The 26,874-nt window shown below is 58.5% G+C and overlaps 5 protein-coding genes across 5 annotated transcripts; all 5 read left to right on the forward strand.

The window, feature by feature from the left end:
* Positions 1 to 1,254: 1,254 nt before the first annotated feature.
* LOC142409908 (inositol 1,4,5-trisphosphate receptor-interacting protein-like 1) lies at positions 1,255 to 3,522 on the forward strand. Its single transcript, XM_075501665.1, is given in 3 exon segments — positions 1,255 to 1,440; positions 1,812 to 1,871; positions 1,873 to 3,522. Coding segments are annotated over 3 exon segments (1,896 nt in total).
* A 3,253-nt stretch (positions 3,523 to 6,775) lies between these two features.
* Positions 6,776 to 9,043, forward strand: LOC142409909 (inositol 1,4,5-trisphosphate receptor-interacting protein-like 1). Its single transcript, XM_075501667.1, is given in 3 exon segments — positions 6,776 to 6,961; positions 7,333 to 7,392; positions 7,394 to 9,043. Coding segments are annotated over 3 exon segments (1,896 nt in total).
* Positions 9,044 to 12,296: 3,253 nt separating this feature from the next.
* Positions 12,297 to 14,564, forward strand: LOC142409910 (inositol 1,4,5-trisphosphate receptor-interacting protein-like 1). Its single transcript, XM_075501668.1, is given in 3 exon segments — positions 12,297 to 12,482; positions 12,854 to 12,913; positions 12,915 to 14,564. Coding segments are annotated over 3 exon segments (1,896 nt in total).
* A 3,253-nt stretch (positions 14,565 to 17,817) lies between these two features.
* LOC142409911 (inositol 1,4,5-trisphosphate receptor-interacting protein-like 1) lies at positions 17,818 to 20,085 on the forward strand. Its single transcript, XM_075501669.1, is given in 3 exon segments — positions 17,818 to 18,003; positions 18,375 to 18,434; positions 18,436 to 20,085. Coding segments are annotated over 3 exon segments (1,896 nt in total).
* A 1,907-nt stretch (positions 20,086 to 21,992) lies between these two features.
* LOC142409912 (uncharacterized) lies at positions 21,993 to 25,114 on the forward strand. The gene is given in 4 exon segments (XM_075501670.1): positions 21,993 to 22,069; positions 22,204 to 22,340; positions 23,822 to 23,955; positions 23,957 to 25,114. Coding segments are annotated over 4 exon segments (1,506 nt in total).
* Positions 25,115 to 26,874: the final 1,760 nt, after the last annotated feature.

Genomic DNA, 26,874 nt, shown 5'->3' on the forward strand with positions numbered 1-26,874 from the left:
ACCAATCACTACTTAACACACACACACTACTGTTCTGCAAAGCAGCCATAATTCTGTGGCGTCACCATCCATCTGCTTCTTTCTTGAGCTAAACGACCCTGGCGTTGGTCTTGCCACAGTTACTTACCTATGATGCCAGATAATGGGAAAGTTGCTAGAGGGAGCACAGAGGTGCTAGAGGGGCTAGGATGCAGACATGATAGTCTGGGACTGGAGAATTCAGAGCACGTGACTAACGGACAGGATCCAGGAAAAGGCAAGCAGGCAAAGCGGAGCCACCCGCCCACCCGCATTAGAACCAGTGCCACCAGGAAAGCACGTAAGGTATCAGCAACTGGAGATTCCTTACTGAGAGGCACCGAAGCACTTCTTTGCCACCCAAACAATTTCTCTAGAGAAGTTTGCTGCCCACCAGGACTTCACGTCTGTGACGTCGCTGAGAGGCTGCCAAGCCTGCTGAACCGTACAGGATATCGTGCACTCCTCCTGTGCAAAGTAGGGTCTAACAATACTGTGACGAGGCAACTTAGAACCATCCAAAGAGACTGTCTTTCCCTCGGAGCAATGCTAAAAGGATCAGGAGCACAGGTGGCGTTCTCCTCTATCCTCCCAGAGGAAGGGGTTCAGGAAGGAGGAGACAAATTGAACAGGTGAATGCCTGGCTGCGTAGCTGGTACTCCAGGTTTTGGCTTCTGTGATCACGGATCTACCTTTGAGAAGCCGGGTCTGTTGGGAGCCAATGGCATTCACCTGACCTCATACCACAGGGAAAAAGGTGGGAGAACGCGGGACACAGAAAGGGAAGGGAAATCCCTGGGCAGCAGCCCTCTGCCAAGAGCGGCAGCGTCCGCCTCTCCGTGGTCTCCCCAGCGCTGCAGCCGGTGAAGACCACGGTGGCTACAAAGATGATTTTTGCCCTGCTTTCCCTTTGCACTGTCATGGCCATGGTGGCGATTTCACATGGGCCGAGAAACTCCCTGGCAGCTCCGGCTGGGCAGGGACCAAGCGAGAGGCACCACTGATGTGCCTCCGTGTATTACACTGGGGTGCGGGTGGAGATCTGCCCGTCCCAGACACTCCCCAGGAAGTTGGTACCGCAGAACGGAACACGGACATGGACAAGACAGTGCTCTACTGGCAGTGGGGACTTGCCCAATGGGCAATCTCGAAGCTCATCCCCTCATCACCCTTGGGAAACGTCCCTTTGGAAGCAATGTCCTCTCGCAGTGGCACACCAGGAACAGAGATCCTGCCATGGAGAGGCCCCATCCCACCACCAGGATATACGCCACACCCACGCATCGGTGTCACAAAGGCACCAAGAGCACAGCCATGTCCACAAGCACAGAGGTCAGCACCAAAGGAGCCAATCCCATCTCACGGGATGGGATCTCAAGGAGCAAAGCATCCATGGGGTCGCGTCACCTGATTTTATGTTTGGTAAGGGTTTGGGGGGGCTTCTGTCTCCTTGGTAAAGGCAGCCACTGGGAGCCCTGTCCTGCCGCGTGGGTGTGTATTTTGTGGGTGCCAGGGCTTTGGCTGCCCGGGGCAGCTGTGAGTCGCTGAGCTGGGGTGGGGCTGAAGGCCGGGGCTGGCCGGCGGGCGTGCCTGTGATGCGCTCTGGCGCCTGTGACAGCACAAGGGACGAGTCACAATGGGGGCGGTGATCAGGGGCGCCAGCAGGCAGCGCTGCCCCAGTACGGCCTGGGCCAGCGGTGAGTGCGCACGCGTGGGGAGGCTGGGCTGGGCCGGACGAGGGCCGGGGCAGAAACGCGGGCCCCCGGGGGGTTGGGTTCTCACCCTGCATCGAGGGCCCAGCCGCTCGCGGGAACGCCTTGGGCAGGACACGGTGCCGCCGCTGCCGGGGCTGGGCACAGGCCTTGCTGCCTCCCAGCTGCCTCACCCCCTCTGCTACCCGCCCCCAGCTCTCTGCGGCTCCCATCCCCGTTCCCCCCCACTGCCAGCTCCCCCCCTCCCAGCCCTACTGAACCCCTTCTCTCCCTCCTCCTGCAGGCCATGGCTGCCACAAAATTCCTCGCCCTGGTCGTGCTAAGCATCATCCAGTACCCGCAGATGGTTGGTGGTGAGCTGGATGAGGCCACACGTGAGCGCGTGCAGCAGCACGCGGACAACCTGAGCCAGGAGATGACTCGGCTGCTGCAGGAGCTGGAGCTGAGGAGCCAGGAGCAGAGTGGCGTGGACTGGGGAGCCCTGCTCTTCGCTGCCTTGCAGCAGTGGCAGTTCTGGGCCATTGCTGGCGTCCTGGTCCTCCCCTTTGGGCTCTGGTGGTGGCTCAGCAAAAGGAGCCCTGAGCCAGACAGCAGCAGCGACGAGGAGAGCTCCAGCAGCGACACAGACCAGGAGGAGGAGGAAGATGACAGTGACGATGCAAATGACCTGGGAAGGTTTTTTGAGGAGCACATACAGTGGCCAGTTCAGGACCTTGCCACAGAGTGCCGGGTGGTGAAGGCAGTGGTGGCCGACCTCATCCGTGTCTGCCAAGTGCTCTTGTCAAATAGTTTCTTCCCAGTGCTGCAACCAGCCATTGGGGTGGGCAGCGCCTTCGAAGGTTGGAGTCCCCGTGAGGAAGACATCATCTACCGCCTGCTCGTGCCCCTGCAGCCCCCCCGTGGGCACGCCTTCCACCTGGAGCTGGGCACTGCAAGGGAGATGCTGGCGAGGAACTTCTGCATCCGCGTGGAGCTGGAGTGCACCTGCACGAGGGAGCGGCCGGCAGGAGAGATGCTGTGCTTCCTCCACCACCCCGAGGAGGAGCTGAGGAGGAATCAGGACCCCAGCCTCCTAGGCACCCTCTGCACCGGCTCCTACCTCGATGTGCAGAAAACTGCCCGCTGGTTCCAGATATTGGTGAAAGCTGCCTGGGTGGTTTTGCCCGAGTCGGCCCAATGCCGTCTAACGGTGCTGCCCTCCAGCCGCTCCTGCAAATTCCGGGTGACAAAAGGCAACAACAAAAGCCTCTGCATTGAGATGATGTTTGGGGTGCAGCAAGGTGACTCGGACATCTTCCTGAGCAGCCAGAGTACAGAGGCCATCTTCACCCCAAGCACGATGTGGACCGAGAGCTGCGCCGTGGCAGAGGTGAAGTTCTTCAGGCACGTGGCCAGGCAGGCCCCGCACGACAGCTTCCACCTCAGATGCCTGCAGGTCTGCGCCCGCATCCTGGTGGGCACAGGCTTTTCCACCTATACCTTGAAGACAGTTGTGATGCACCTCCTGACCACCATACCCCTGTCAGGCTGGCGCGGGAGGGATTTCCTGCTGCGGCTGCAGGATATCATGCGATACCTGCGCTGCTGCCTGGAGGAGAAACGCCTTGACCACTTCTTCTTTGGCAACGAGAGGGTGCCTGAAGAGATCAGCTTGCCCCCAGACTTCCGAACAGTCGAACCGCTCAACCTCTTCCAGCGCCTGGTGCAGCACCCGGCCACCCATGCCGAGGCGCTGCGTGAGTTCGTGGAGTTGCGAGATCGGCTCACAAGACTGCTGATCTACGGCCGCTGAAAGAGGTCTTCCTGCGCAGAGCTCTGTTTGTGGGTCTCACAGCTGACAGCAGATGATGACCTCATAGCGTAGGGAAAAAGAGGGGAGACTGCGGAACATTTCACACGGAATCTGCCCATCCTAGACACTCCCCGGGGAGCTGGTGCCGCTGAACTGAGCACGCTGGACACGGAGAACATGCTGCTCTATACGCAGTGGGCAGTGCTGCCGCACCTTTCCTCCCCAGCAAAAGCCCACTCTGGGGAGTGGGACCCGATGCAGCTGAAGGGAGGGGCCATTGCAAGGAACCTCGCGCCAGAGACTGCCGGTACCACCTGGACAGCGACCGCCCTCCCTCTTCGAGAGAGTCCCTTCCCTCTGGGAGCTTTACCGTGTGCAAAGATGTCAACAAATCTCTTGTTTAACGCACAAACGAGTGTCCGTGCATCACTTTGTCGGGGAATGGGGGCATAGGGTGCTGACTGCTCAGCTGCCGCAGAGTCAGGGAGCATTTTGCAGAAGAGCTGGTGCAGTGGGCTCTGGTATCATGCTTCACTGGGCTTTGGCTTCCCAGGGGTTGTGAACCAATCCCAGTAGGCAGCTTGGCATCACACAGCTGCTCAATCACTTTCCCCCAGTGGAATGGGGGGAGAGAGTCTGAAGGGCAAAAGCGGGAAGACTTGTGGGCTGGGAGAGGACAGTTTAGTAGGCAAAGCAAAAGCTACATGCCCAGGCAAAGCAAAATAAAGAATTCATTTGCTACTCCCCTGGTCTGCTGAGCAGACCTGCCTTTTCGGGAAGCATTCCGCCTCCCTGGGGCTCGGGTTGAAGGCGTTACCGGGAAACTTCCTAGCCTTGTACGGCCCTCAGGTTATTAGCCTTCTTGCTTTTTCATGTGGGTACCAACTAAGCTGCGATGACAAGCCCAAGGGCGGCCAAAAGAGACTTCAGGGCCTCGGGGAGGTTGTTAAAGGGATCAGGAGCGCAGGTAGTATTCTCCTCTGTCCTGCTCTTTGTGCTCTGCTGGTGGCTCAGGACAAGGAGCCATCAGCCAGACCGCAGCAGCGAGGAAGCACGGAGGATAAGGAGGAGGAAGAAAGGGAAAACCTTGCACAGCAGCACCCTGCCAAGAGCGTCGGCGTCCTCGTCCTGATGGTCTCCCCATGCAAAGGAGCTGGTGATGACCACAGTGGATACAAAGATTCCGCCTCTCCACTGGGGAACACTGGGATTGCTGCCACACGTTTCCTCCTCAGCAAAAGCACACTCTGGGGAGTCTGCCCCAATGCAGCTGAAGAGGCCGGTTGCAAGGAGGCTTGTGACAGAGATTCCCGTGACCACCTGGACGGTGACTGCCCTCCCTCTTTGAGAGAGTCCATTCTCTCCGGGAGCTTTACCCTGTGCAAAGGTGCCAATAAACGGCAATGATGCAATGTCAACCCACCACGGCATCCACGGGACTTAACACATGCAGCAAGGTTAAAGAAAGCTTTTGCGATGTCTCCAATTCAAAGCATGCGCTTGTGCAGCCGTGAAGCTTCATGCTGGAACTCAGTCGCGTTGGGTGCGACTCATCGCGCAGACGGGGTTTGGCCACTGACATCCTGCCACAGCATTTGAGAGACTGCTTTGCAAACGTCTCTGAGCAGTGCACGTGGTTCCCTCCACCACCAGGAGGTATCAGGCTTGCCAGATAGCCGGGGGCTGTCTGAGGGGGTTTCTGTGTCCCTGACACCCTTGGGCTGTGTGTGGGAGGGACTGGCCAGCAGGCGGCAGGTCTTGGGAGAGTGGGGCGGTGCCGGCGGTCCCCGCGGCCACTTCCAACCGTGGGAGGTGTTAGGAAACTTTCGCAACCGACCCGTGCCGACCCAGGAGAGAGGCTAGGATGCAAAGTATAGCATTACAAGAGTAGCTCTTTATTCGTGCGCATGAGGTGCCCCATTCAAATCGGGGCACCCCGAATGCGTTTTTACGCCAGGTTCTTATACCTTTCTCTAGCGTTCAGGTACAACATGATTTCACCAATCACTACTTAACACACACACACTACTGTTCTGCAAAGCAGCCATAATTCTGTGGCGTCACCATCCATCTGCTTCTTTCTTGAGCTAAACGACCCTGGCGTTGGTCTTGCCACAGTTACTTACCTATGATGCCAGATAATGGGAAAGTTGCTAGAGGGAGCACAGAGGTGCTAGAGGGGCTAGGATGCAGACATGATAGTCTGGGACTGGAGAATTCAGAGCACGTGACTAACGGACAGGATCCAGGAAAAGGCAAGCAGGCAAAGCGGAGCCACCCGCCCACCCGCATTAGAACCAGTGCCACCAGGAAAGCACGTAAGGTATCAGCAACTGGAGATTCCTTACTGAGAGGCACCGAAGCACTTCTTTGCCACCCAAACAATTTCTCTAGAGAAGTTTGCTGCCCACCAGGACTTCACGTCTGTGACGTCGCTGAGAGGCTGCCAAGCCTGCTGAACCGTACAGGATATCGTGCACTCCTCCTGTGCAAAGTAGGGTCTAACAATACTGTGACGAGGCAACTTAGAACCATCCAAAGAGACTGTCTTTCCCTCGGAGCAATGCTAAAAGGATCAGGAGCACAGGTGGCGTTCTCCTCTATCCTCCCAGAGGAAGGGGTTCAGGAAGGAGGAGACAAATTGAACAGGTGAATGCCTGGCTGCGTAGCTGGTACTCCAGGTTTTGGCTTCTGTGATCACGGATCTACCTTTGAGAAGCCGGGTCTGTTGGGAGCCAATGGCATTCACCTGACCTCATACCACAGGGAAAAAGGTGGGAGAACGCGGGACACAGAAAGGGAAGGGAAATCCCTGGGCAGCAGCCCTCTGCCAAGAGCGGCAGCGTCCGCCTCTCCGTGGTCTCCCCAGCGCTGCAGCCGGTGAAGACCACGGTGGCTACAAAGATGATTTTTGCCCTGCTTTCCCTTTGCACTGTCATGGCCATGGTGGCGATTTCACATGGGCCGAGAAACTCCCTGGCAGCTCCGGCTGGGCAGGGACCAAGCGAGAGGCACCACTGATGTGCCTCCGTGTATTACACTGGGGTGCGGGTGGAGATCTGCCCGTCCCAGACACTCCCCAGGAAGTTGGTACCGCAGAACGGAACACGGACATGGACAAGACAGTGCTCTACTGGCAGTGGGGACTTGCCCAATGGGCAATCTCGAAGCTCATCCCCTCATCACCCTTGGGAAACGTCCCTTTGGAAGCAATGTCCTCTCGCAGTGGCACACCAGGAACAGAGATCCTGCCATGGAGAGGCCCCATCCCACCACCAGGATATACGCCACACCCACGCATCGGTGTCACAAAGGCACCAAGAGCACAGCCATGTCCACAAGCACAGAGGTCAGCACCAAAGGAGCCAATCCCATCTCACGGGATGGGATCTCAAGGAGCAAAGCATCCATGGGGTCGCGTCACCTGATTTTATGTTTGGTAAGGGTTTGGGGGGGCTTCTGTCTCCTTGGTAAAGGCAGCCACTGGGAGCCCTGTCCTGCCGCGTGGGTGTGTATTTTGTGGGTGCCAGGGCTTTGGCTGCCCGGGGCAGCTGTGAGTCGCTGAGCTGGGGTGGGGCTGAAGGCCGGGGCTGGCCGGCGGGCGTGCCTGTGATGCGCTCTGGCGCCTGTGACAGCACAAGGGACGAGTCACAATGGGGGCGGTGATCAGGGGCGCCAGCAGGCAGCGCTGCCCCAGTACGGCCTGGGCCAGCGGTGAGTGCGCACGCGTGGGGAGGCTGGGCTGGGCCGGACGAGGGCCGGGGCAGAAACGCGGGCCCCCGGGGGGTTGGGTTCTCACCCTGCATCGAGGGCCCAGCCGCTCGCGGGAACGCCTTGGGCAGGACACGGTGCCGCCGCTGCCGGGGCTGGGCACAGGCCTTGCTGCCTCCCAGCTGCCTCACCCCCTCTGCTACCCGCCCCCAGCTCTCTGCGGCTCCCATCCCCGTTCCCCCCCACTGCCAGCTCCCCCCCTCCCAGCCCTACTGAACCCCTTCTCTCCCTCCTCCTGCAGGCCATGGCTGCCACAAAATTCCTCGCCCTGGTCGTGCTAAGCATCATCCAGTACCCGCAGATGGTTGGTGGTGAGCTGGATGAGGCCACACGTGAGCGCGTGCAGCAGCATGCGGACAACCTGAGCCAGGAGATGACTCGGCTGCTGCAGGAGCTGGAGCTGAGGAGCCAGGAGCAGAGTGGCGTGGACTGGGGAGCCCTGCTCTTCGCTGCCTTGCAGCAGTGGCAGTTCTGGGCCATTGCTGGCGTCCTGGTCCTCCCCTTTGGGCTCTGGTGGTGGCTCAGCAAAAGGAGCCCTGAGCCAGACAGCAGCAGCGACGAGGAGAGCTCCAGCAGCGACACAGACCAGGAGGAGGAGGAAGATGACAGTGACGATGCAAATGACCTGGGAAGGTTTTTTGAGGAGCACATACAGTGGCCAGTTCAGGACCTTGCCACAGAGTGCCGGGTGGTGAAGGCAGTGGTGGCCGACCTCATCCGTGTCTGCCAAGTGCTCTTGTCAAATAGTTTCTTCCCAGTGCTGCAACCAGCCATTGGGGTGGGCAGCGCCTTCGAAGGTTGGAGTCCCCGTGAGGAAGACATCATCTACCGCCTGCTCGTGCCCCTGCAGCCCCCCCGTGGGCACGCCTTCCACCTGGAGCTGGGCACTGCAAGGGAGATGCTGGCGAGGAACTTCTGCATCCGCGTGGAGCTGGAGTGCACCTGCACGAGGGAGCGGCCGGCAGGAGAGATGCTGTGCTTCCTCCACCACCCCGAGGAGGAGCTGAGGAGGAATCAGGACCCCAGCCTCCTAGGCACCCTCTGCACCGGCTCCTACCTCGATGTGCAGAAAACTGCCCGCTGGTTCCAGATATTGGTGAAAGCTGCCTGGGTGGTTTTGCCCGAGTCGGCCCAATGCCGTCTAACGGTGCTGCCCTCCAGCCGCTCCTGCAAATTCCGGGTGACAAAAGGCAACAACAAAAGCCTCTGCATTGAGATGATGTTTGGGGTGCAGCAAGGTGACTCGGACATCTTCCTGAGCAGCCAGAGTACAGAGGCCATCTTCACCCCAAGCACGATGTGGACCGAGAGCTGCGCCGTGGCAGAGGTGAAGTTCTTCAGGCACGTGGCCAGGCAGGCCCCGCACGACAGCTTCCACCTCAGATGCCTGCAGGTCTGCGCCCGCATCCTGGTGGGCACAGGCTTTTCCACCTATACCTTGAAGACAGTTGTGATGCACCTCCTGACCACCATACCCCTGTCAGGCTGGCGCGGGAGGGATTTCCTGCTGCGGCTGCAGGATATCATGCGATACCTGCGCTGCTGCCTGGAGGAGAAACGCCTTGACCACTTCTTCTTTGGCAACGAGAGGGTGCCTGAAGAGATCAGCTTGCCCCCAGACTTCCGAACAGTCGAACCGCTCAACCTCTTCCAGCGCCTGGTGCAGCACCCGGCCACCCATGCCGAGGCGCTGCGTGAGTTCGTGGAGTTGCGAGATCGGCTCACAAGACTGCTGATCTACGGCCGCTGAAAGAGGTCTTCCTGCGCAGAGCTCTGTTTGTGGGTCTCACAGCTGACAGCAGATGATGACCTCATAGCGTAGGGAAAAAGAGGGGAGACTGCGGAACATTTCACACGGAATCTGCCCATCCTAGACACTCCCCGGGGAGCTGGTGCCGCTGAACTGAGCACGCTGGACACGGAGAACATGCTGCTCTATACGCAGTGGGCAGTGCTGCCGCACCTTTCCTCCCCAGCAAAAGCCCACTCTGGGGAGTGGGTCCCGATGCAGCTGAAGGGAGGGGCCATTGCAAGGAACCTCGCGCCAGAGACTGCCGGTACCACCTGGACAGCGACCGCCCTCCCTCTTCGAGAGAGTCCCTTCCCTCTGGGAGCTTTACCGTGTGCAAAGATGTCAACAAATCTCTTGTTTAACGCACAAACGAGTGTCCGTGCATCACTTTGTCGGGGAATGGGGGCATAGGGTGCTGACTGCTCAGCTGCCGCAGAGTCAGGGAGCATTTTGCAGAAGAGCTGGTGCAGTGGGCTCTGGTATCATGCTTCACTGGGCTTTGGCTTCCCAGGGGTTGTGAACCAATCCCAGTAGGCAGCTTGGCATCACACAGCTGCTCAATCACTTTCCCCCAGTGGAATGGGGGGAGAGAGTCTGAAGGGCAAAAGCGGGAAGACTTGTGGGCTGGGAGAGGACAGTTTAGTAGGCAAAGCAAAAGCTACATGCCCAGGCAAAGCAAAATAAAGAATTCATTTGCTACTCCCCTGGTCTGCTGAGCAGACCTGCCTTTTCGGGAAGCATTCCGCCTCCCTGGGGCTCGGGTTGAAGGCGTTACCGGGAAACTTCCTAGCCTTGTACGGCCCTCAGGTTATTAGCCTTCTTGCTTTTTCATGTGGGTACCAACTAAGCTGCGATGACAAGCCCAAGGGCGGCCAAAAGAGACTTCAGGGCCTCGGGGAGGTTGTTAAAGGGATCAGGAGCGCAGGTAGTATTCTCCTCTGTCCTGCTCTTTGTGCTCTGCTGGTGGCTCAGGACAAGGAGCCATCAGCCAGACCGCAGCAGCGAGGAAGCACGGAGGATAAGGAGGAGGAAGAAAGGGAAAACCTTGCACAGCAGCACCCTGCCAAGAGCGTCGGCGTCCTCGTCCTGATGGTCTCCCCATGCAAAGGAGCTGGTGATGACCACAGTGGATACAAAGATTCCGCCTCTCCACTGGGGAACACTGGGATTGCTGCCACACGTTTCCTCCTCAGCAAAAGCACACTCTGGGGAGTCTGCCCCAATGCAGCTGAAGAGGCCGGTTGCAAGGAGGCTTGTGACAGAGATTCCCGTGACCACCTGGACGGTGACTGCCCTCCCTCTTTGAGAGAGTCCATTCTCTCCGGGAGCTTTACCCTGTGCAAAGGTGCCAATAAACGGCAATGATGCAATGTCAACCCACCACGGCATCCACGGGACTTAACACATGCAGCAAGGTTAAAGAAAGCTTTTGCGATGTCTCCAATTCAAAGCATGCGCTTGTGCAGCCGTGAAGCTTCATGCTGGAACTCAGTCGCGTTGGGTGCGACTCATCGCGCAGACGGGGTTTGGCCACTGACATCCTGCCACAGCATTTGAGAGACTGCTTTGCAAACGTCTCTGAGCAGTGCACGTGGTTCCCTCCACCACCAGGAGGTATCAGGCTTGCCAGATAGCCGGGGGCTGTCTGAGGGGGTTTCTGTGTCCCTGACACCCTTGGGCTGTGTGTGGGAGGGACTGGCCAGCAGGCGGCAGGTCTTGGGAGAGTGGGGCGGTGCCGGCGGTCCCCGCGGCCACTTCCAACCGTGGGAGGTGTTAGGAAACTTTCGCAACCGACCCGTGCCGACCCAGGAGAGAGGCTAGGATGCAAAGTATAGCATTACAAGAGTAGCTCTTTATTCGTGCGCATGAGGTGCCCCATTCAAATCGGGGCACCCCGAATGCGTTTTTACGCCAGGTTCTTATACCTTTCTCTAGCGTTCAGGTACAACATGATTTCACCAATCACTACTTAACACACACACACTACTGTTCTGCAAAGCAGCCATAATTCTGTGGCGTCACCATCCATCTGCTTCTTTCTTGAGCTAAACGACCCTGGCGTTGGTCTTGCCACAGTTACTTACCTATGATGCCAGATAATGGGAAAGTTGCTAGAGGGAGCACAGAGGTGCTAGAGGGGCTAGGATGCAGACATGATAGTCTGGGACTGGAGAATTCAGAGCACGTGACTAACGGACAGGATCCAGGAAAAGGCAAGCAGGCAAAGCGGAGCCACCCGCCCACCCGCATTAGAACCAGTGCCACCAGGAAAGCACGTAAGGTATCAGCAACTGGAGATTCCTTACTGAGAGGCACCGAAGCACTTCTTTGCCACCCAAACAATTTCTCTAGAGAAGTTTGCTGCCCACCAGGACTTCACGTCTGTGACGTCGCTGAGAGGCTGCCAAGCCTGCTGAACCGTACAGGATATCGTGCACTCCTCCTGTGCAAAGTAGGGTCTAACAATACTGTGACGAGGCAACTTAGAACCATCCAAAGAGACTGTCTTTCCCTCGGAGCAATGCTAAAAGGATCAGGAGCACAGGTGGCGTTCTCCTCTATCCTCCCAGAGGAAGGGGTTCAGGAAGGAGGAGACAAATTGAACAGGTGAATGCCTGGCTGCGTAGCTGGTACTCCAGGTTTTGGCTTCTGTGATCACGGATCTACCTTTGAGAAGCCGGGTCTGTTGGGAGCCAATGGCATTCACCTGACCTCATACCACAGGGAAAAAGGTGGGAGAACGCGGGACACAGAAAGGGAAGGGAAATCCCTGGGCAGCAGCCCTCTGCCAAGAGCGGCAGCGTCCGCCTCTCCGTGGTCTCCCCAGCGCTGCAGCCGGTGAAGACCACGGTGGCTACAAAGATGATTTTTGCCCTGCTTTCCCTTTGCACTGTCATGGCCATGGTGGCGATTTCACATGGGCCGAGAAACTCCCTGGCAGCTCCGGCTGGGCAGGGACCAAGCGAGAGGCACCACTGATGTGCCTCCGTGTATTACACTGGGGTGCGGGTGGAGATCTGCCCGTCCCAGACACTCCCCAGGAAGTTGGTACCGCAGAACGGAACACGGACATGGACAAGACAGTGCTCTACTGGCAGTGGGGACTTGCCCAATGGGCAATCTCGAAGCTCATCCCCTCATCACCCTTGGGAAACGTCCCTTTGGAAGCAATGTCCTCTCGCAGTGGCACACCAGGAACAGAGATCCTGCCATGGAGAGGCCCCATCCCACCACCAGGATATACGCCACACCCACGCATCGGTGTCACAAAGGCACCAAGAGCACAGCCATGTCCACAAGCACAGAGGTCAGCACCAAAGGAGCCAATCCCATCTCACGGGATGGGATCTCAAGGAGCAAAGCATCCATGGGGTCGCGTCACCTGATTTTATGTTTGGTAAGGGTTTGGGGGGGCTTCTGTCTCCTTGGTAAAGGCAGCCACTGGGAGCCCTGTCCTGCCGCGTGGGTGTGTATTTTGTGGGTGCCAGGGCTTTGGCTGCCCGGGGCAGCTGTGAGTCGCTGAGCTGGGGTGGGGCTGAAGGCCGGGGCTGGCCGGCGGGCGTGCCTGTGATGCGCTCTGGCGCCTGTGACAGCACAAGGGACGAGTCACAATGGGGGCGGTGATCAGGGGCGCCAGCAGGCAGCGCTGCCCCAGTACGGCCTGGGCCAGCGGTGAGTGCGCACGCGTGGGGAGGCTGGGCTGGGCCGGACGAGGGCCGGGGCAGAAACGCGGGCCCCCGGGGGGTTGGGTTCTCACCCTGCATCGAGGGCCCAGCCGCTCGCGGGAACGCCTTGGGCAGGACACGGTGCCGCCGCTGCCGGGGCTGGGCACAGGCCTTGCTGCCTCCCAGCTGCCTCACCCCCTCTGCTACCCGCCCCCAGCTCTCTGCGGCTCCCATCCCCGTTCCCCCCCACTGCCAGCTCCCTCCCTCCCACCCCTACTGAACCCCTTCTCTCCCTCCTCCTGCAGGCCATGGCTGCCACAAAATTCCTCGCCCTGGTCGTGCTAAGCATCATCCAGTACCCGCAGATGGTTGGTGGTGAGCTGGATGAGGCCACACGTGAGCGCGTGCAGCAGCATGCGGACAACCTGAGCCAGGAGATGACTCGGCTGCTGCAGGAGCTGGAGCTGAGGAGCCAGGAGCAGAGTGGCGTGGACTGGGGAGCCCTGCTCTTCGCTGCCTTGCAGCAGTGGCAGTTCTGGGCCATTGCTGGCGTCCTGGTCCTCCCCTTTGGGCTCTGGTGGTGGCTCAGCAAAAGGAGCCCTGAGCCAGACAGCAGCAGCGACGAGGAGAGCTCCAGCAGCGACACAGACCAGGAGGAGGAGGAAGATGACAGTGACGATGCAAATGACCTGGGAAGGTTTTTTGAGGAGCACATACAGTGGCCAGTTCAGGACCTTGCCACAGAGTGCCGGGTGGTGAAGGCAGTGGTGGCCGACCTCATCCGTGTCTGCCAAGTGCTCTTGTCAAATAGTTTCTTCCCAGTGCTGCAACCAGCCATTGGGGTGGGCAGCGCCTTCGAAGGTTGGAGTCCCCGTGAGGAAGACATCATCTACCGCCTGCTCGTGCCCCTGCAGCCCCCCCGTGGGCACGCCTTCCACCTGGAGCTGGGCACTGCAAGGGAGATGCTGGCGAGGAACTTCTGCATCCGCGTGGAGCTGGAGTGCACCTGCACGAGGGAGCGGCCGGCAGGAGAGATGCTGTGCTTCCTCCACCACCCCGAGGAGGAGCTGAGGAGGAATCAGGACCCCAGCCTCCTAGGCACCCTCTGCACCGGCTCCTACCTCGATGTGCAGAAAACTGCCCGCTGGTTCCAGATATTGGTGAAAGCTGCCTGGGTGGTTTTGCCCGAGTCGGCCCAATGCCGTCTAACGGTGCTGCCCTCCAGCCGCTCCTGCAAATTCCGGGTGACAAAAGGCAACAACAAAAGCCTCTGCATTGAGATGATGTTTGGGGTGCAGCAAGGTGACTCGGACATCTTCCTGAGCAGCCAGAGTACAGAGGCCATCTTCACCCCAAGCACGATGTGGACCGAGAGCTGCGCCGTGGCAGAGGTGAAGTTCTTCAGGCACGTGGCCAGGCAGGCCCCGCACGACAGCTTCCACCTCAGATGCCTGCAGGTCTGCGCCCGCATCCTGGTGGGCACAGGCTTTTCCACCTATACCTTGAAGACAGTTGTGATGCACCTCCTGACCACCATACCCCTGTCAGGCTGGCGCGGGAGGGATTTCCTGCTGCGGCTGCAGGATATCATGCGATACCTGCGCTGCTGCCTGGAGGAGAAACGCCTTGACCACTTCTTCTTTGGCAACGAGAGGGTGCCTGAAGAGATCAGCTTGCCCCCAGACTTCCGAACAGTCGAACCGCTCAACCTCTTCCAGCGCCTGGTGCAGCACCCGGCCACCCATGCCGAGGCGCTGCGTGAGTTCGTGGAGTTGCGAGATCGGCTCACAAGACTGCTGATCTACGGCCGCTGAAAGAGGTCTTCCTGCGCAGAGCTCTGTTTGTGGGTCTCACAGCTGACAGCAGATGATGACCTCATAGCGTAGGGAAAAAGAGGGGAGACTGCGGAACATTTCACACGGAATCTGCCCATCCTAGACACTCCCCGGGGAGCTGGTGCCGCTGAACTGAGCACGCTGGACACGGAGAACATGCTGCTCTATACGCAGTGGGCAGTGCTGCCGCACCTTTCCTCCCCAGCAAAAGCCCACTCTGGGGAGTGGGTCCCGATGCAGCTGAAGGGAGGGGCCATTGCAAGGAACCTCGCGCCAGAGACTGCCGGTACCACCTGGACAGCGACCGCCCTCCCTCTTCGAGAGAGTCCCTTCCCTCTGGGAGCTTTACCGTGTGCAAAGATGTCAACAAATCTCTTGTTTAACGCACAAACGAGTGTCCGTGCATCACTTTGTCGGGGAATGGGGGCATAGGGTGCTGACTGCTCAGCTGCCGCAGAGTCAGGGAGCATTTTGCAGAAGAGCTGGTGCAGTGGGCTCTGGTATCATGCTTCACTGGGCTTTGGCTTCCCAGGGGTTGTGAACCAATCCCAGTAGGCAGCTTGGCATCACACAGCTGCTCAATCACTTTCCCCCAGTGGAATGGGGGGAGAGAGTCTGAAGGGCAAAAGCGGGAAGACTTGTGGGCTGGGAGAGGACAGTTTAGTAGGCAAAGCAAAAGCTACATGCCCAGGCAAAGCAAAATAAAGAATTCATTTGCTACTCCCCTGGTCTGCTGAGCAGACCTGCCTTTTCGGGAAGCATTCCGCCTCCCTGGGGCTCGGGTTGAAGGCGTTACCGGGAAACTTCCTAGCCTTGTACGGCCCTCAGGTTATTAGCCTTCTTGCTTTTTCATGTGGGTACCAACTAAGCTGCGATGACAAGCCCAAGGGCGGCCAAAAGAGACTTCAGGGCCTCGGGGAGGTTGTTAAAGGGATCAGGAGCGCAGGTAGTATTCTCCTCTGTCCTGCTCTTTGTGCTCTGCTGGTGGCTCAGGACAAGGAGCCATCAGCCAGACCGCAGCAGCGAGGAAGCACGGAGGATAAGGAGGAGGAAGAAAGGGAAAACCTTGCACAGCAGCACCCTGCCAAGAGCGTCGGCGTCCTCGTCCTGATGGTCTCCCCATGCAAAGGAGCTGGTGATGACCACAGTGGATACAAAGATTCCGCCTCTCCACTGGGGAACACTGGGATTGCTGCCACACGTTTCCTCCTCAGCAAAAGCACACTCTGGGGAGTCTGCCCCAATGCAGCTGAAGAGGCCGGTTGCAAGGAGGCTTGTGACAGAGATTCCCGTGACCACCTGGACGGTGACTGCCCTCCCTCTTTGAGAGAGTCCATTCTCTCCGGGAGCTTTACCCTGTGCAAAGGTGCCAATAAACGGCAATGATGCAATGTCAACCCACCACGGCATCCACGGGACTTAACACATGCAGCAAGGTTAAAGAAAGCTTTTGCGATGTCTCCAATTCAAAGCATGCGCTTGTGCAGCCGTGAAGCTTCATGCTGGAACTCAGTCGCGTTGGGTGCGACTCATCGCGCAGACGGGGTTTGGCCACTGACATCCTGCCACAGCATTTGAGAGACTGCTTTGCAAACGTCTCTGAGCAGTGCACGTGGTTCCCTCCACCACCAGGAGGTATCAGGCTTGCCAGATAGCCGGGGGCTGTCTGAGGGGGTTTCTGTGTCCCTGACACCCTTGGGCTGTGTGTGGGAGGGACTGGCCAGCAGGCGGCAGGTCTTGGGAGAGTGGGGCGGTGCCGGCGGTCCCCGCGGCCACTTCCAACCGTGGGAGGTGTTAGGAAACTTTCGCAACCGACCCGTGCCGACCCAGGAGAGAGGCTAGGATGCAAAGTATAGCATTACAAGAGTAGCTCTTTATTCGTGCGCATGAGGTGCCCCATTCAAATCGGGGCACCCCGAATGCGTTTTTACGCCAGGTTCTTATACCTTTCTCTAGCGTTCAGGTACAACATGATTTCACCAATCACTACTTAACACACACACACTACTGTTCTGCAAAGCAGCCATAATTCTGTGGCGTCACCATCCATCTGCTTCTTTCTTGAGCTAAACGACCCTGGCGTTGGTCTTGCCACAGTTACTTACCTATGATGCCAGATAATGGGAAAGTTGCTAGAGGGAGCACAGAGGTGCTAGAGGGGCTAGGATGCAGACATGATAGTCTGGGACTGGAGAATTCAGAGCACGTGACTAACGGACAGGATCCAGGAAAAGGCAAGCAGGCAAAGCGGAGCCACCCGCCCACCCGCATTAGAACCAGTGCCACCAGGAAAGCACGTAAGGTATCAGCAACTGGAGATTCCTTACTGAGAGGCACCGAAGCACTTCTTTGCCACCCAAACAATTTCTCTAGAGAAGTTTGCTGCCCACCAGGACTTCACGTCTGTGACGTCGCTGAGAGGCTGCCAAGCCTGCTGAACCGTACAGGATATCGTGCACTCCTCCTGTGCAAAGTAGGGTCTAACAATACTGTGACGAGGCAACTTAGAACCATCCAAAGAGACTGTCTTTCCCTCGGAGCAATGCTAAAAGGATCAGGAGCACAGGTGGCGTTCTCCTCTATCCTCCCAGAGGAAGGGGTTCAGGAAGGAGGAGACAAATTGAACAGGTGAATGCCTGGCTGCGTAGCTGGTACTCCAGGTTTTGGCTTCTGTGATCACGGATCTACCTTTGAGAAGCCGGGTCTGTTGGGAGCCAATGGCATTCACCTGACCTCATACCACAGGGAAAAAGGTGGGAGAACGCGGGACACAGAAAGGGAAGGGAAATCCCTGGGCAGCAGCCCTCTGCCAAGAGCGGCAGCGTCCGCCTCTCCGTGGTCTCCCCAGCGCTGCAGCCGGTGAAGACCACGGTGGCTACAAAGATGATTTTTGCCCTGCTTTCCCTTTGCACTGTCATGGCCATGGTGGCGATTTCACATGGGCCGAGAAACTCCCTGGCAGCTCCGGCTGGGCAGGGACCAAGCGAGAGGCACCACTGATGTGCCTCCGTGTATTACACTGGGGTGCGGGTGGAGATCTGCCCGTCCCAGACACTCCCCAGGAAGTTGGTACCGCAGAACGGAACACGGACATGGACAAGACAGTGCTCTACTGGCAGTGGGGACTTGCCCAATGGGCAATCTCGAAGCTCATCCCCTCATCACCCTTGGGAAACGTCCCTTTGGAAGCAATGTCCTCTCGCAGTGGCACACCAGGAACAGAGATCCTGCCATGGAGAGGCCCCATCCCACCACCAGGATATACGCCACACCCACGCATCGGTGTCACAAAGGCACCAAGAGCACAGCCATGTCCACAAGCACAGAGGTCAGCACCAAAGGAGCCAATCCCATCTCACGGGATGGGATCTCAAGGAGCAAAGCATCCATGGGGTCGCGTCACCTGATTTTATGTTTGGTAAGGGTTTGGGGGGGCTTCTGTCTCCTTGGTAAAGGCAGCCACTGGGAGCCCTGTCCTGCCGCGTGGGTGTGTATTTTGTGGGTGCCAGGGCTTTGGCTGCCCGGGGCAGCTGTGAGTCGCTGAGCTGGGGTGGGGCTGAAGGCCGGGGCTGGCCGGCGGGCGTGCCTGTGATGCGCTCTGGCGCCTGTGACAGCACAAGGGACGAGTCACAATGGGGGCGGTGATCAGGGGCGCCAGCAGGCAGCGCTGCCCCAGTACGGCCTGGGCCAGCGGTGAGTGCGCACGCGTGGGGAGGCTGGGCTGGGCCGGACGAGGGCCGGGGCAGAAACGCGGGCCCCCGGGGGGTTGGGTTCTCACCCTGCATCGAGGGCCCAGCCGCTCGCGGGAACGCCTTGGGCAGGACACGGTGCCGCCGCTGCCGGGGCTGGGCACAGGCCTTGCTGCCTCCCAGCTGCCTCACCCCCTCTGCTACCCGCCCCCAGCTCTCTGCGGCTCCCATCCCCGTTCCCCCCCACTGCCAGCTCCCCCCCTCCCAGCCCTACTGAACCCCTTCTCTCCCTCCTCCTGCAGGCCATGGCTGCCACAAAATTCCTCGCCCTGGTCGTGCTAAGCATCATCCCGTACCCGCAGATGGTTGGTGGTGAGCTGGATGAGGCCACACGTGAGCGCGTGCAGCAGCATGCGGACAACCTGAGCCAGGAGATGACTCGGCTGCTGCAGGAGCTGGAGCTGAGGAGCCAGGAGCAGAGTGGCGTGGACTGGGGAGCCCTGCTCTTCGCTGCCTTGCAGCAGTGGCAGTTCTGGGCCATTGCTGGCGTCCTGGTCCTCCCCTTTGGGCTCTGGTGGTGGCTCAGCAAAAGGAGCCCTGAGCCAGACAGCAGCAGCGACGAGGAGAGCTCCAGCAGCGACACAGACCAGGAGGAGGAGGAAGATGACAGTGACGATGCAAATGACCTGGGAAGGTTTTTTGAGGAGCACATACAGTGGCCAGTTCAGGACCTTGCCACAGAGTGCCGGGTGGTGAAGGCAGTGGTGGCCGACCTCATCCGTGTCTGCCAAGTGCTCTTGTCAAATAGTTTCTTCCCAGTGCTGCAACCAGCCATTGGGGTGGGCAGCGCCTTCGAAGGTTGGAGTCCCCGTGAGGAAGACATCATCTACCGCCTGCTCGTGCCCCTGCAGCCCCCCCGTGGGCACGCCTTCCACCTGGAGCTGGGCACTGCAAGGGAGATGCTGGCGAGGAACTTCTGCATCCGCGTGGAGCTGGAGTGCACCTGCACGAGGGAGCGGCCGGCAGGAGAGATGCTGTGCTTCCTCCACCACCCCGAGGAGGAGCTGAGGAGGAATCAGGACCCCAGCCTCCTAGGCACCCTCTGCACCGGCTCCTACCTCGATGTGCAGAAAACTGCCCGCTGGTTCCAGATATTGGTGAAAGCTGCCTGGGTGGTTTTGCCCGAGTCGGCCCAATGCCGTCTAACGGTGCTGCCCTCCAGCCGCTCCTGCAAATTCCGGGTGACAAAAGGCAACAACAAAAGCCTCTGCATTGAGATGATGTTTGGGGTGCAGCAAGGTGACTCGGACATCTTCCTGAGCAGCCAGAGTACAGAGGCCATCTTCACCCCAAGCACGATGTGGACCGAGAGCTGCGCCGTGGCAGAGGTGAAGTTCTTCAGGCACGTGGCCAGGCAGGCCCCGCACGACAGCTTCCACCTCAGATGCCTGCAGGTCTGCGCCCGCATCCTGGTGGGCACAGGCTTTTCCACCTATACCTTGAAGACAGTTGTGATGCACCTCCTGACCACCATACCCCTGTCAGGCTGGCGCGGGAGGGATTTCCTGCTGCGGCTGCAGGATATCATGCGATACCTGCGCTGCTGCCTGGAGGAGAAACGCCTTGACCACTTCTTCTTTGGCAACGAGAGGGTGCCTGAAGAGATCAGCTTGCCCCCAGACTTCCGAACAGTCGAACCGCTCAACCTCTTCCAGCGCCTGGTGCAGCACCCGGCCACCCATGCCGAGGCGCTGCGTGAGTTCGTGGAGTTGCGAGATCGGCTCACAAGACTGCTGATCTACGGCCGCTGAAAGAGGTCTTCCTGCGCAGAGCTCTGTTTGTGGGTCTCACAGCTGACAGCAGATGATGACCTCATAGCGTAGGGAAAAAGAGGGGAGACTGCGGAACATTTCACACGGAATCTGCCCATCCTAGACACTCCCCGGGGAGCTGGTGCCGCTGAACTGAGCACGCTGGACACGGAGAACATGCTGCTCTATACGCAGTGGGCAGTGCTGCCGCACCTTTCCTCCCCAGCAAAAGCCCACTCTGGGGAGTGGGACCCGATGCAGCTGAAGGGAGGGGCCATTGCAAGGAACCTCGCGCCAGAGACTGCCGGTACCACCTGGACAGCGACCGCCCTCCCTCTTCGAGAGAGTCCCTTCCCTCTGGGAGCTTTACCGTGTGCAAAGATGTCAACAAATCTCTTGTTTAACGCACAAACGAGTGTCCGTGCATCACTTTGTCAGGGAATGGGGGCATAGGGTGCTGACTGCTCAGCTGCCGCAGAGTCAGGGAGCATTTTGCAGAAGAGCTGGTGCAGTGGGCTCTGGTATCATGCTTCACTGGGCTTTGGCTTCCCAGGGGTTGTGAACCAATCCCAGTAGGCAGCTTGGCATCACACAGCTGCTCAATCACTTTCCCCCAGTGGAATGGGGGGAGAGAGTCTGAAGGGCAAAAGCGGGAAGACTTGTGGGCTGGGAGAGGACAGTTTAGTAGGCAAAGCAAAAGCTACATGCCCAGGCAAAGCAAAATAAAGAATTCATTTGCTACTCCCCTGGTCTGCTGAGCAGACCTGCCTTTTCGGGAAGCATTCCGCCTCCCTGGGGCTCGGGTTGAAGGCGTTACCGGGAAACTTCCTAGCCTTGTACGGCCCTCAGGTTATTAGCCTTCTTGCTTTTTCATGTGGGTACCAACTAAGCTGCGATGACAAGCCCAAGGGCGGCCAAAAGAGACTTCAGGGCCTCGGGGAGGTTGTTAAAGGGATCAGGAGCGCAGGTAGTATTCTCCTCTGTCCTGCTCTTTGTGCTCTGCTGGTGGCTCAGGACAAGGAGCCATCAGCCAGACCGCAGCAGCGAGGAAGCACGGAGGATAAGGAGGAGGAAGAAAGGGAAAACCTTGCACAGCAGCACCCTGCCAAGAGCGTCGGCGTCCTCGTCCTGATGGTCTCCCCATGCAAAGGAGCTGGTGATGACCACAGTGGATACAAAGATTCCGCCTCTCCACTGGGGAACACTGGGATTGCTGCCACACGTTTCCTCCTCAGCAAAAGCACACTCTGGGGAGTCTGCCCCAATGCAGCTGAAGAGGCCGGTTGCAAGGAGGCTTGTGACAGAGATTCCCGTGACCACCTGGACGGTGACTGCCCTCCCTCTTTGAGAGAGTCCATTCTCTCCGGGAGCTTTACCCTGTGCAAAGGTGCCAATAAACGGCAATGATGCAATGTCAACCCACCACGGCATCCACGGGACTTAACACATGCAGCAAGGTTAAAGAAAGCTTTTGCGATGTCTCCAATTCAAAGCATGCGCTTGTGCAGCCGTGAAGCTTCATGCTGGAACTCAGTCGCGTTGGGTGCGACTCATCGCGCAGACGGGGTTTGGCCACTGACATCCTGCCACAGCATTTGAGAGACTGCTTTGCAAACGTCTCTGAGCAGTGCACGTGGTTCCCTCCACCACCAGGAGGTATCAGGCTTGCCAGATAGCCGGGGGCTGTCTGAGGGGGTTTCTGTGTCCCTGACACCCTTGGGCTGTGTGTGGGAGGGACTGGCCAGCAGGCGGCAGGTCTTGGGAGAGTGGGGCGGTGCCGGCGGTCCCCGCGGCCACTTCCAACCGTGGGAGGTGTTAGGAAACTTTCGCAACCGACCCGTGCCGACCCAGGAGAGAGGCTAGGATGCAAAGTATAGCATTACAAGAGTAGCTCTTTATTCGTGCGCATGAGGTGCCCCATTCAAATCGGGGCACCCCGAATGCGTTTTTACGCCAGGTTCTTATACCTTTCTCTAGCGTTCAGGTACAACATGATTTCACCAATCACTACTTAACACACACACACTACTGTTCTGCAAAGCAGCCATAATTCTGTGGCGTCACCATCCATCTGCTTCTTTCTTGAGCTAAACGACCCTGGCGTTGGTCTTGCCACAGTTACTTACCTATGATGCCAGATAATGGGAAAGTTGCTAGAGGGAGCACAGAGGTGCTAGAGGGGCTAGGATGCAGACATGATAGTCTGGGACTGGAGAATTCAGAGCACGTGACTAACGGACAGGATCCAGGAAAAGGCAAGCAGGCAAAGCGGAGCCACCCACCCACCCGCATTAGAACCAGTGCCACCAGGAAAGCACGTAAGGTATCAGCAACTGGAGATTCCTTACTGAGAGGCACCGAAGCACTTCTTTGCCACCCAAACAATTTCTCTAGAGAAGTTTGCTGCCCACCAGGACTTCACGTCTGTGACGTCGCTGAGAGGCTGCCAAGCCTGCTGAACCGTACAGGATATCGTGCACTCCTCCTGTGCAAAGTAGGGTCTAACAATACTGTGACGAGGCAACTTAGAACCATCCAAAGAGACTGTCTTTCCCTCGGAGCAATGCTAAAAGGATCAGGAGCACAGGTGGCGTTCTCCTCTATCCTCCCAGAGGAAGGGGTTCAGGAAGGAGGAGACAAATTGAACAGGTGAATGCCTGGCTGCGTAGCTGGTACTCCAGGTTTTGGCTTCTGTGATCACGGATCTACCTTTGAGAAGCCGGGTCTGTTGGGAGCCAATGGCATTCACCTGACCTCATACCACAGGGAAAAAGGTGGGAGAACGCGGGACACAGAAAGGGAAGGGAAATCCCTGGGCAGCAGCCCTCTGCCAAGAGCGGCAGCGTCCGCCTCTCCGTGGTCTCCCCAGCGCTGCAGCCGGTGAAGACCACGGTGGCTACAAAGATGATTTTTGCCCTGCTTTCCCTTTGCACTGTCATGGCCATGGTGGCGATTTCACATGGGCCGAGAAACTCCCTGGCAGCTCCGGCTGGGCAGGGACCAAGCGAGAGGCACCACTGATGTGCCTCCGTGTATTACACTGGGGTGCGGGTGGAGATCTGCCCGTCCCAGACACTCCCCAGGAAGTTGGTACCGCAGAACGGAACACGGACATGGACAAGACAGTGCTCTACTGGCAGTGGGGACTTGCCCAATGGGCAATCTCGAAGCTCATCCCCTCATCACCCTTGGGAAACGTCCCTTTGGAAGCAATGTCCTCTCGCAGTGGCACACCAGGAACAGAGATCCTGCCATGGAGAGGCCCCATCCCACCACCAGGATATACGCCACACCCACGCATCGGTGTCACAAAGGCACCAAGAGCACAGCCATGTCCACAAGCACAGAGGTCAGCACCAAAGGAGCCAATCCCATCTCACGGGATGGGATCTCAAGGAGCAAAGCATCCATGGGGTCGCGTCACCTGATTTTATGTTTGGTAAGGGTTTGGGGGGGCTTCTGTCTCCTTGGTAAAGGCAGCCACTGGGAGCCCTGTCCTGCCGCGTGGGTGTGTATTTTGTGGGTGCCAGGGCTTTGGCTGCCCGGGGCAGCTGTGAGTCGCTGAGCTGGGGTGGGGCTGAAGGCCGGGGCTGGCCGGCGGGCGTGCCTGTGATGCGCTCTGGCGCCTGTGACAGCACAAGGGACGAGTCACAATGGGGGCGGTGATCAGGGGCGCCAGCAGGCAGCGCTGCCCCAGTACGGCCTGGGCCAGCGGTGAGTGCGCACGCGTGGGGAGGCTGGGCTGGGCCGGACGAGGGCCGGGGCAGAAACGCGGGCCCCCGGCGGGCTGGGTTCTCACCCTGCATCGAGGGCCCAGCCGCTCGCGGGAACGCCTTGGGCAGGACACGGTGCCGCCGCTGCCGGGGCTGGGCACAGGCCTTGCTGCCTCCCAGCTGCCTCACCCCCTCTGCTACCCGCCCCCAGCTCTCTGCGGCTCCCATCCCCGTTCCCCCCCACTGCCAGCTCCCCCCCTCCCAGCCCTACTGAACCCCTTCTCTCCCTCCTCCTGCAGGCCATGGCTGCCACAAAATTCCTCGCCCTGGTCGTGCTAAGCATCATCCAGTACCCGCAGATGGTTGGTGGTGAGCTGGATGAGGCCACACGTGAGCGCGTGCAGCAGCGTGCACGGCACCTGAGGCAGGCGATGACTTGGCTGCTGCAGGAGCTGGAGCCAAGAAGCCAGGAGCAGAGCAGCTTTGCCTGGGGAACCCTGCTCTTCGCTGCCTTGCAGCACTGGCAGTTCTGGGCCGTTGCTGGAGTCCTGGTCCTGTTCTTTGGGCTCTGGTGGTGGCTCAGGAAAAGGAGCCGTGAGCCAGCCAGCAGCAGCAAGGAGGGCAGTTCCAGCAACAAGGTGCATAAGGAAGAGCAAGGAGAAAAACCCGGTGTTGCACTGGATATGGGCGGAATTTTGGCCAAGCCCCTCCTGGACCAGCTAGAACCGTTCCCGATGGTGGAGGAGATGGTGGATGAACTTCTTCGTATCTGCCGAAAACTTTCCAGGAATACTTTCATGCCACGACTGAGGCCAGCCATTGGGGCAGGCAGCGCCTTCGAAGGTCGGAGTCCCCATGAGAGTGATGCTGTCTACCGCCTGCTCGTGCCCCTGCAGCCCCCCCGTGGGCACGCCTTCCACCTGGAGCTGGGCACCGCGGAGGTGATGTCGGCAAGGAACTGCAGCCTCCGCGTGGAGCAGGAGTGCACCTGCCTGAGGGAGCGGCTGGTGGGGGACATGCTGTGCTTCCTCCACCACCCCGAGGAGGAGCTGGGGAAAAATCAGGGTCCCAGCCTCCTAGGCACCCTCTGCACCGGCCCCTACCTCGACATGGAGAAAACCACCCGCTGGTTCCAGATATTGGTGAAAGCAGCCTGGGTGTTTTTGCCTTGGTCGAGACACTGCCGTCTAACAGTGCTGCCCTCCAGGCGCTCCTGCAAGCTCCGGCTGATGAACGCTTCCAATAGTACCCTCCTGATTGAGATGATATTAGCGGTGCAGCAAGATGACTCGGACACCTTCCTGAGCATCGAGTAGGCAGAGGCCAGCGTTACCAGCAGCAGGACGCGGTCAGAGAGCTGTGCTATGGTAGAGGTGCAGCTCCTCAGGCACAGGGCCAGGCCTGAAGACGTTTCCCGGGGAGCTGCTGCTGCAGAACCGCGCACACTGGCCACGGAGAACACGCTGCCCAGTCGGCAGTGGGCAGTGCTGCCGCACCTTTCCTCCCCAGCAAAAGCCCACTCTGGGGAGTGGGACCCGATGCAGCTGATGGGAGGGGCCATTGCAAGGAGCCTCGCGCCAGAGACTGCCGGTACCACCTGGACAGCGAGCGCCCTCCCTCCTCGGGAGAGTCCCTTCCCTCTGGGAGCTTTACCGTGTGCAAAGATGTCAATAAATCACTTGTTTAACACACAAACGCTGCGTCTGTGAGCGCCTGCGACTCACTTTGTCGGGGAACGCGGGCATAGGGTGCTGACAGCTGCGCTGCCACAGAGTCAGGGAGCATTTTGCAGAAGAGCTGGTGGGGCAAGGAGGGAAAAGTATTTTTGCTCACAGATTAGCGGGGCTGATTGAGAGAGCTTTAAACCTGGTCTGAACGGGGGAAGAGATAAAACCAGGCTTACTAGTGATAAGCTATGGGATGGCATGACCCTGTTTAAGGAACGGTGTGCTAGGGAGAGCTTTCACTGCTCCACGAGGTACTGAGTACACTGGAGCACATTTGAAATGTTTGTACACCAACGTACACAGTGTGAGGAATAGAGAGGAGGAACTAGAGGCCTTGGCTCAGTCCCAGAGCTACAGCATCGTTGGCAGAAGTAAGACGTGTTGGGAAAATCCCTGTGACTGGAGTGCTGTGATGGACGGTGCTAGGCTCTTCAGGAGAGAGAGGCGGGGCAGGCGAGGCCGAGGGGTAGTGCTGCATGTAAAGGAGGGCTTGGACTGTACAGCGCTTGCAGCTGAGGACAACATGGTTGAGAACCTCTGCTTAAAGATTAGGGGAAAAGCTAATAAAGCGGATGTTCTTGCAGGAGTCTGCTATGGATCACCCAGCCTGGATGATGACACTGATGCATGATTCTATTTGGAATCAAGGGAAATCTCTACAGCAGTTGCTCTATGTCATCCTTATGGGCGACTTCAACTTCCCAGCTGCTAACTGGGACTGTCATAGAGCAGACGTGAACAGGCCCAGGAAATTCCTGAGGCCCCCCTACAAGATCACTTTTTGATATGGGTACTAAGGCAGCTGACTAGGAAAGGTGCCCTCCGAGACCTCTTGTTTGTACATAGAGATGGTCGCCTGGGTGCAGTGATGATTGGTGGCAGTCGTGGCCATAGTGATCAAGAAATGGTTGAGTTTAAAATCTTGGGTGACGTGGGATAAACTGTCCGCAGCGCTAGCACCTTGGGTTCTGGAAGAGCAGACCTTAGGCTGCTCAAGGAAGTAGTTAGTACAGTCCCCTGGGAATCTGATTTCAAGGGTATTGGCGTCCATAAATGTCGGTCGCTTTTTAGGAGCCATTTCTTAAGAGCACAGGAGCGGACCATAGCAATGTGTCGCAAGTCAGGCAAGAGGGGCAGAAGGCTGGCTTGGCTGAGGAGGAATCTCCTTTGGGAACTTAGGCAGCAAATGGAAGTGTATGGGCTTTGCAAAGGGATCGGGGGGTTTTGGTTGATGGGAAGCTCAAGAGGAGTCAACAACGTGCCCTGGCGGCCAAAAGGGCCAGCCATCCCCTGGGGTGCATTAGGCATAGTGTAGCTAGCTGGTCGAAAGAAGGCATTGACCCACTACA

The sequence above is a fragment of the Mycteria americana genome, chromosome 5 (assembly GCF_035582795.1).
Source record: "Mycteria americana isolate JAX WOST 10 ecotype Jacksonville Zoo and Gardens chromosome 5, USCA_MyAme_1.0, whole genome shotgun sequence".
Lineage (NCBI taxonomy): Eukaryota > Metazoa > Chordata > Aves > Ciconiiformes > Ciconiidae > Mycteria > Mycteria americana.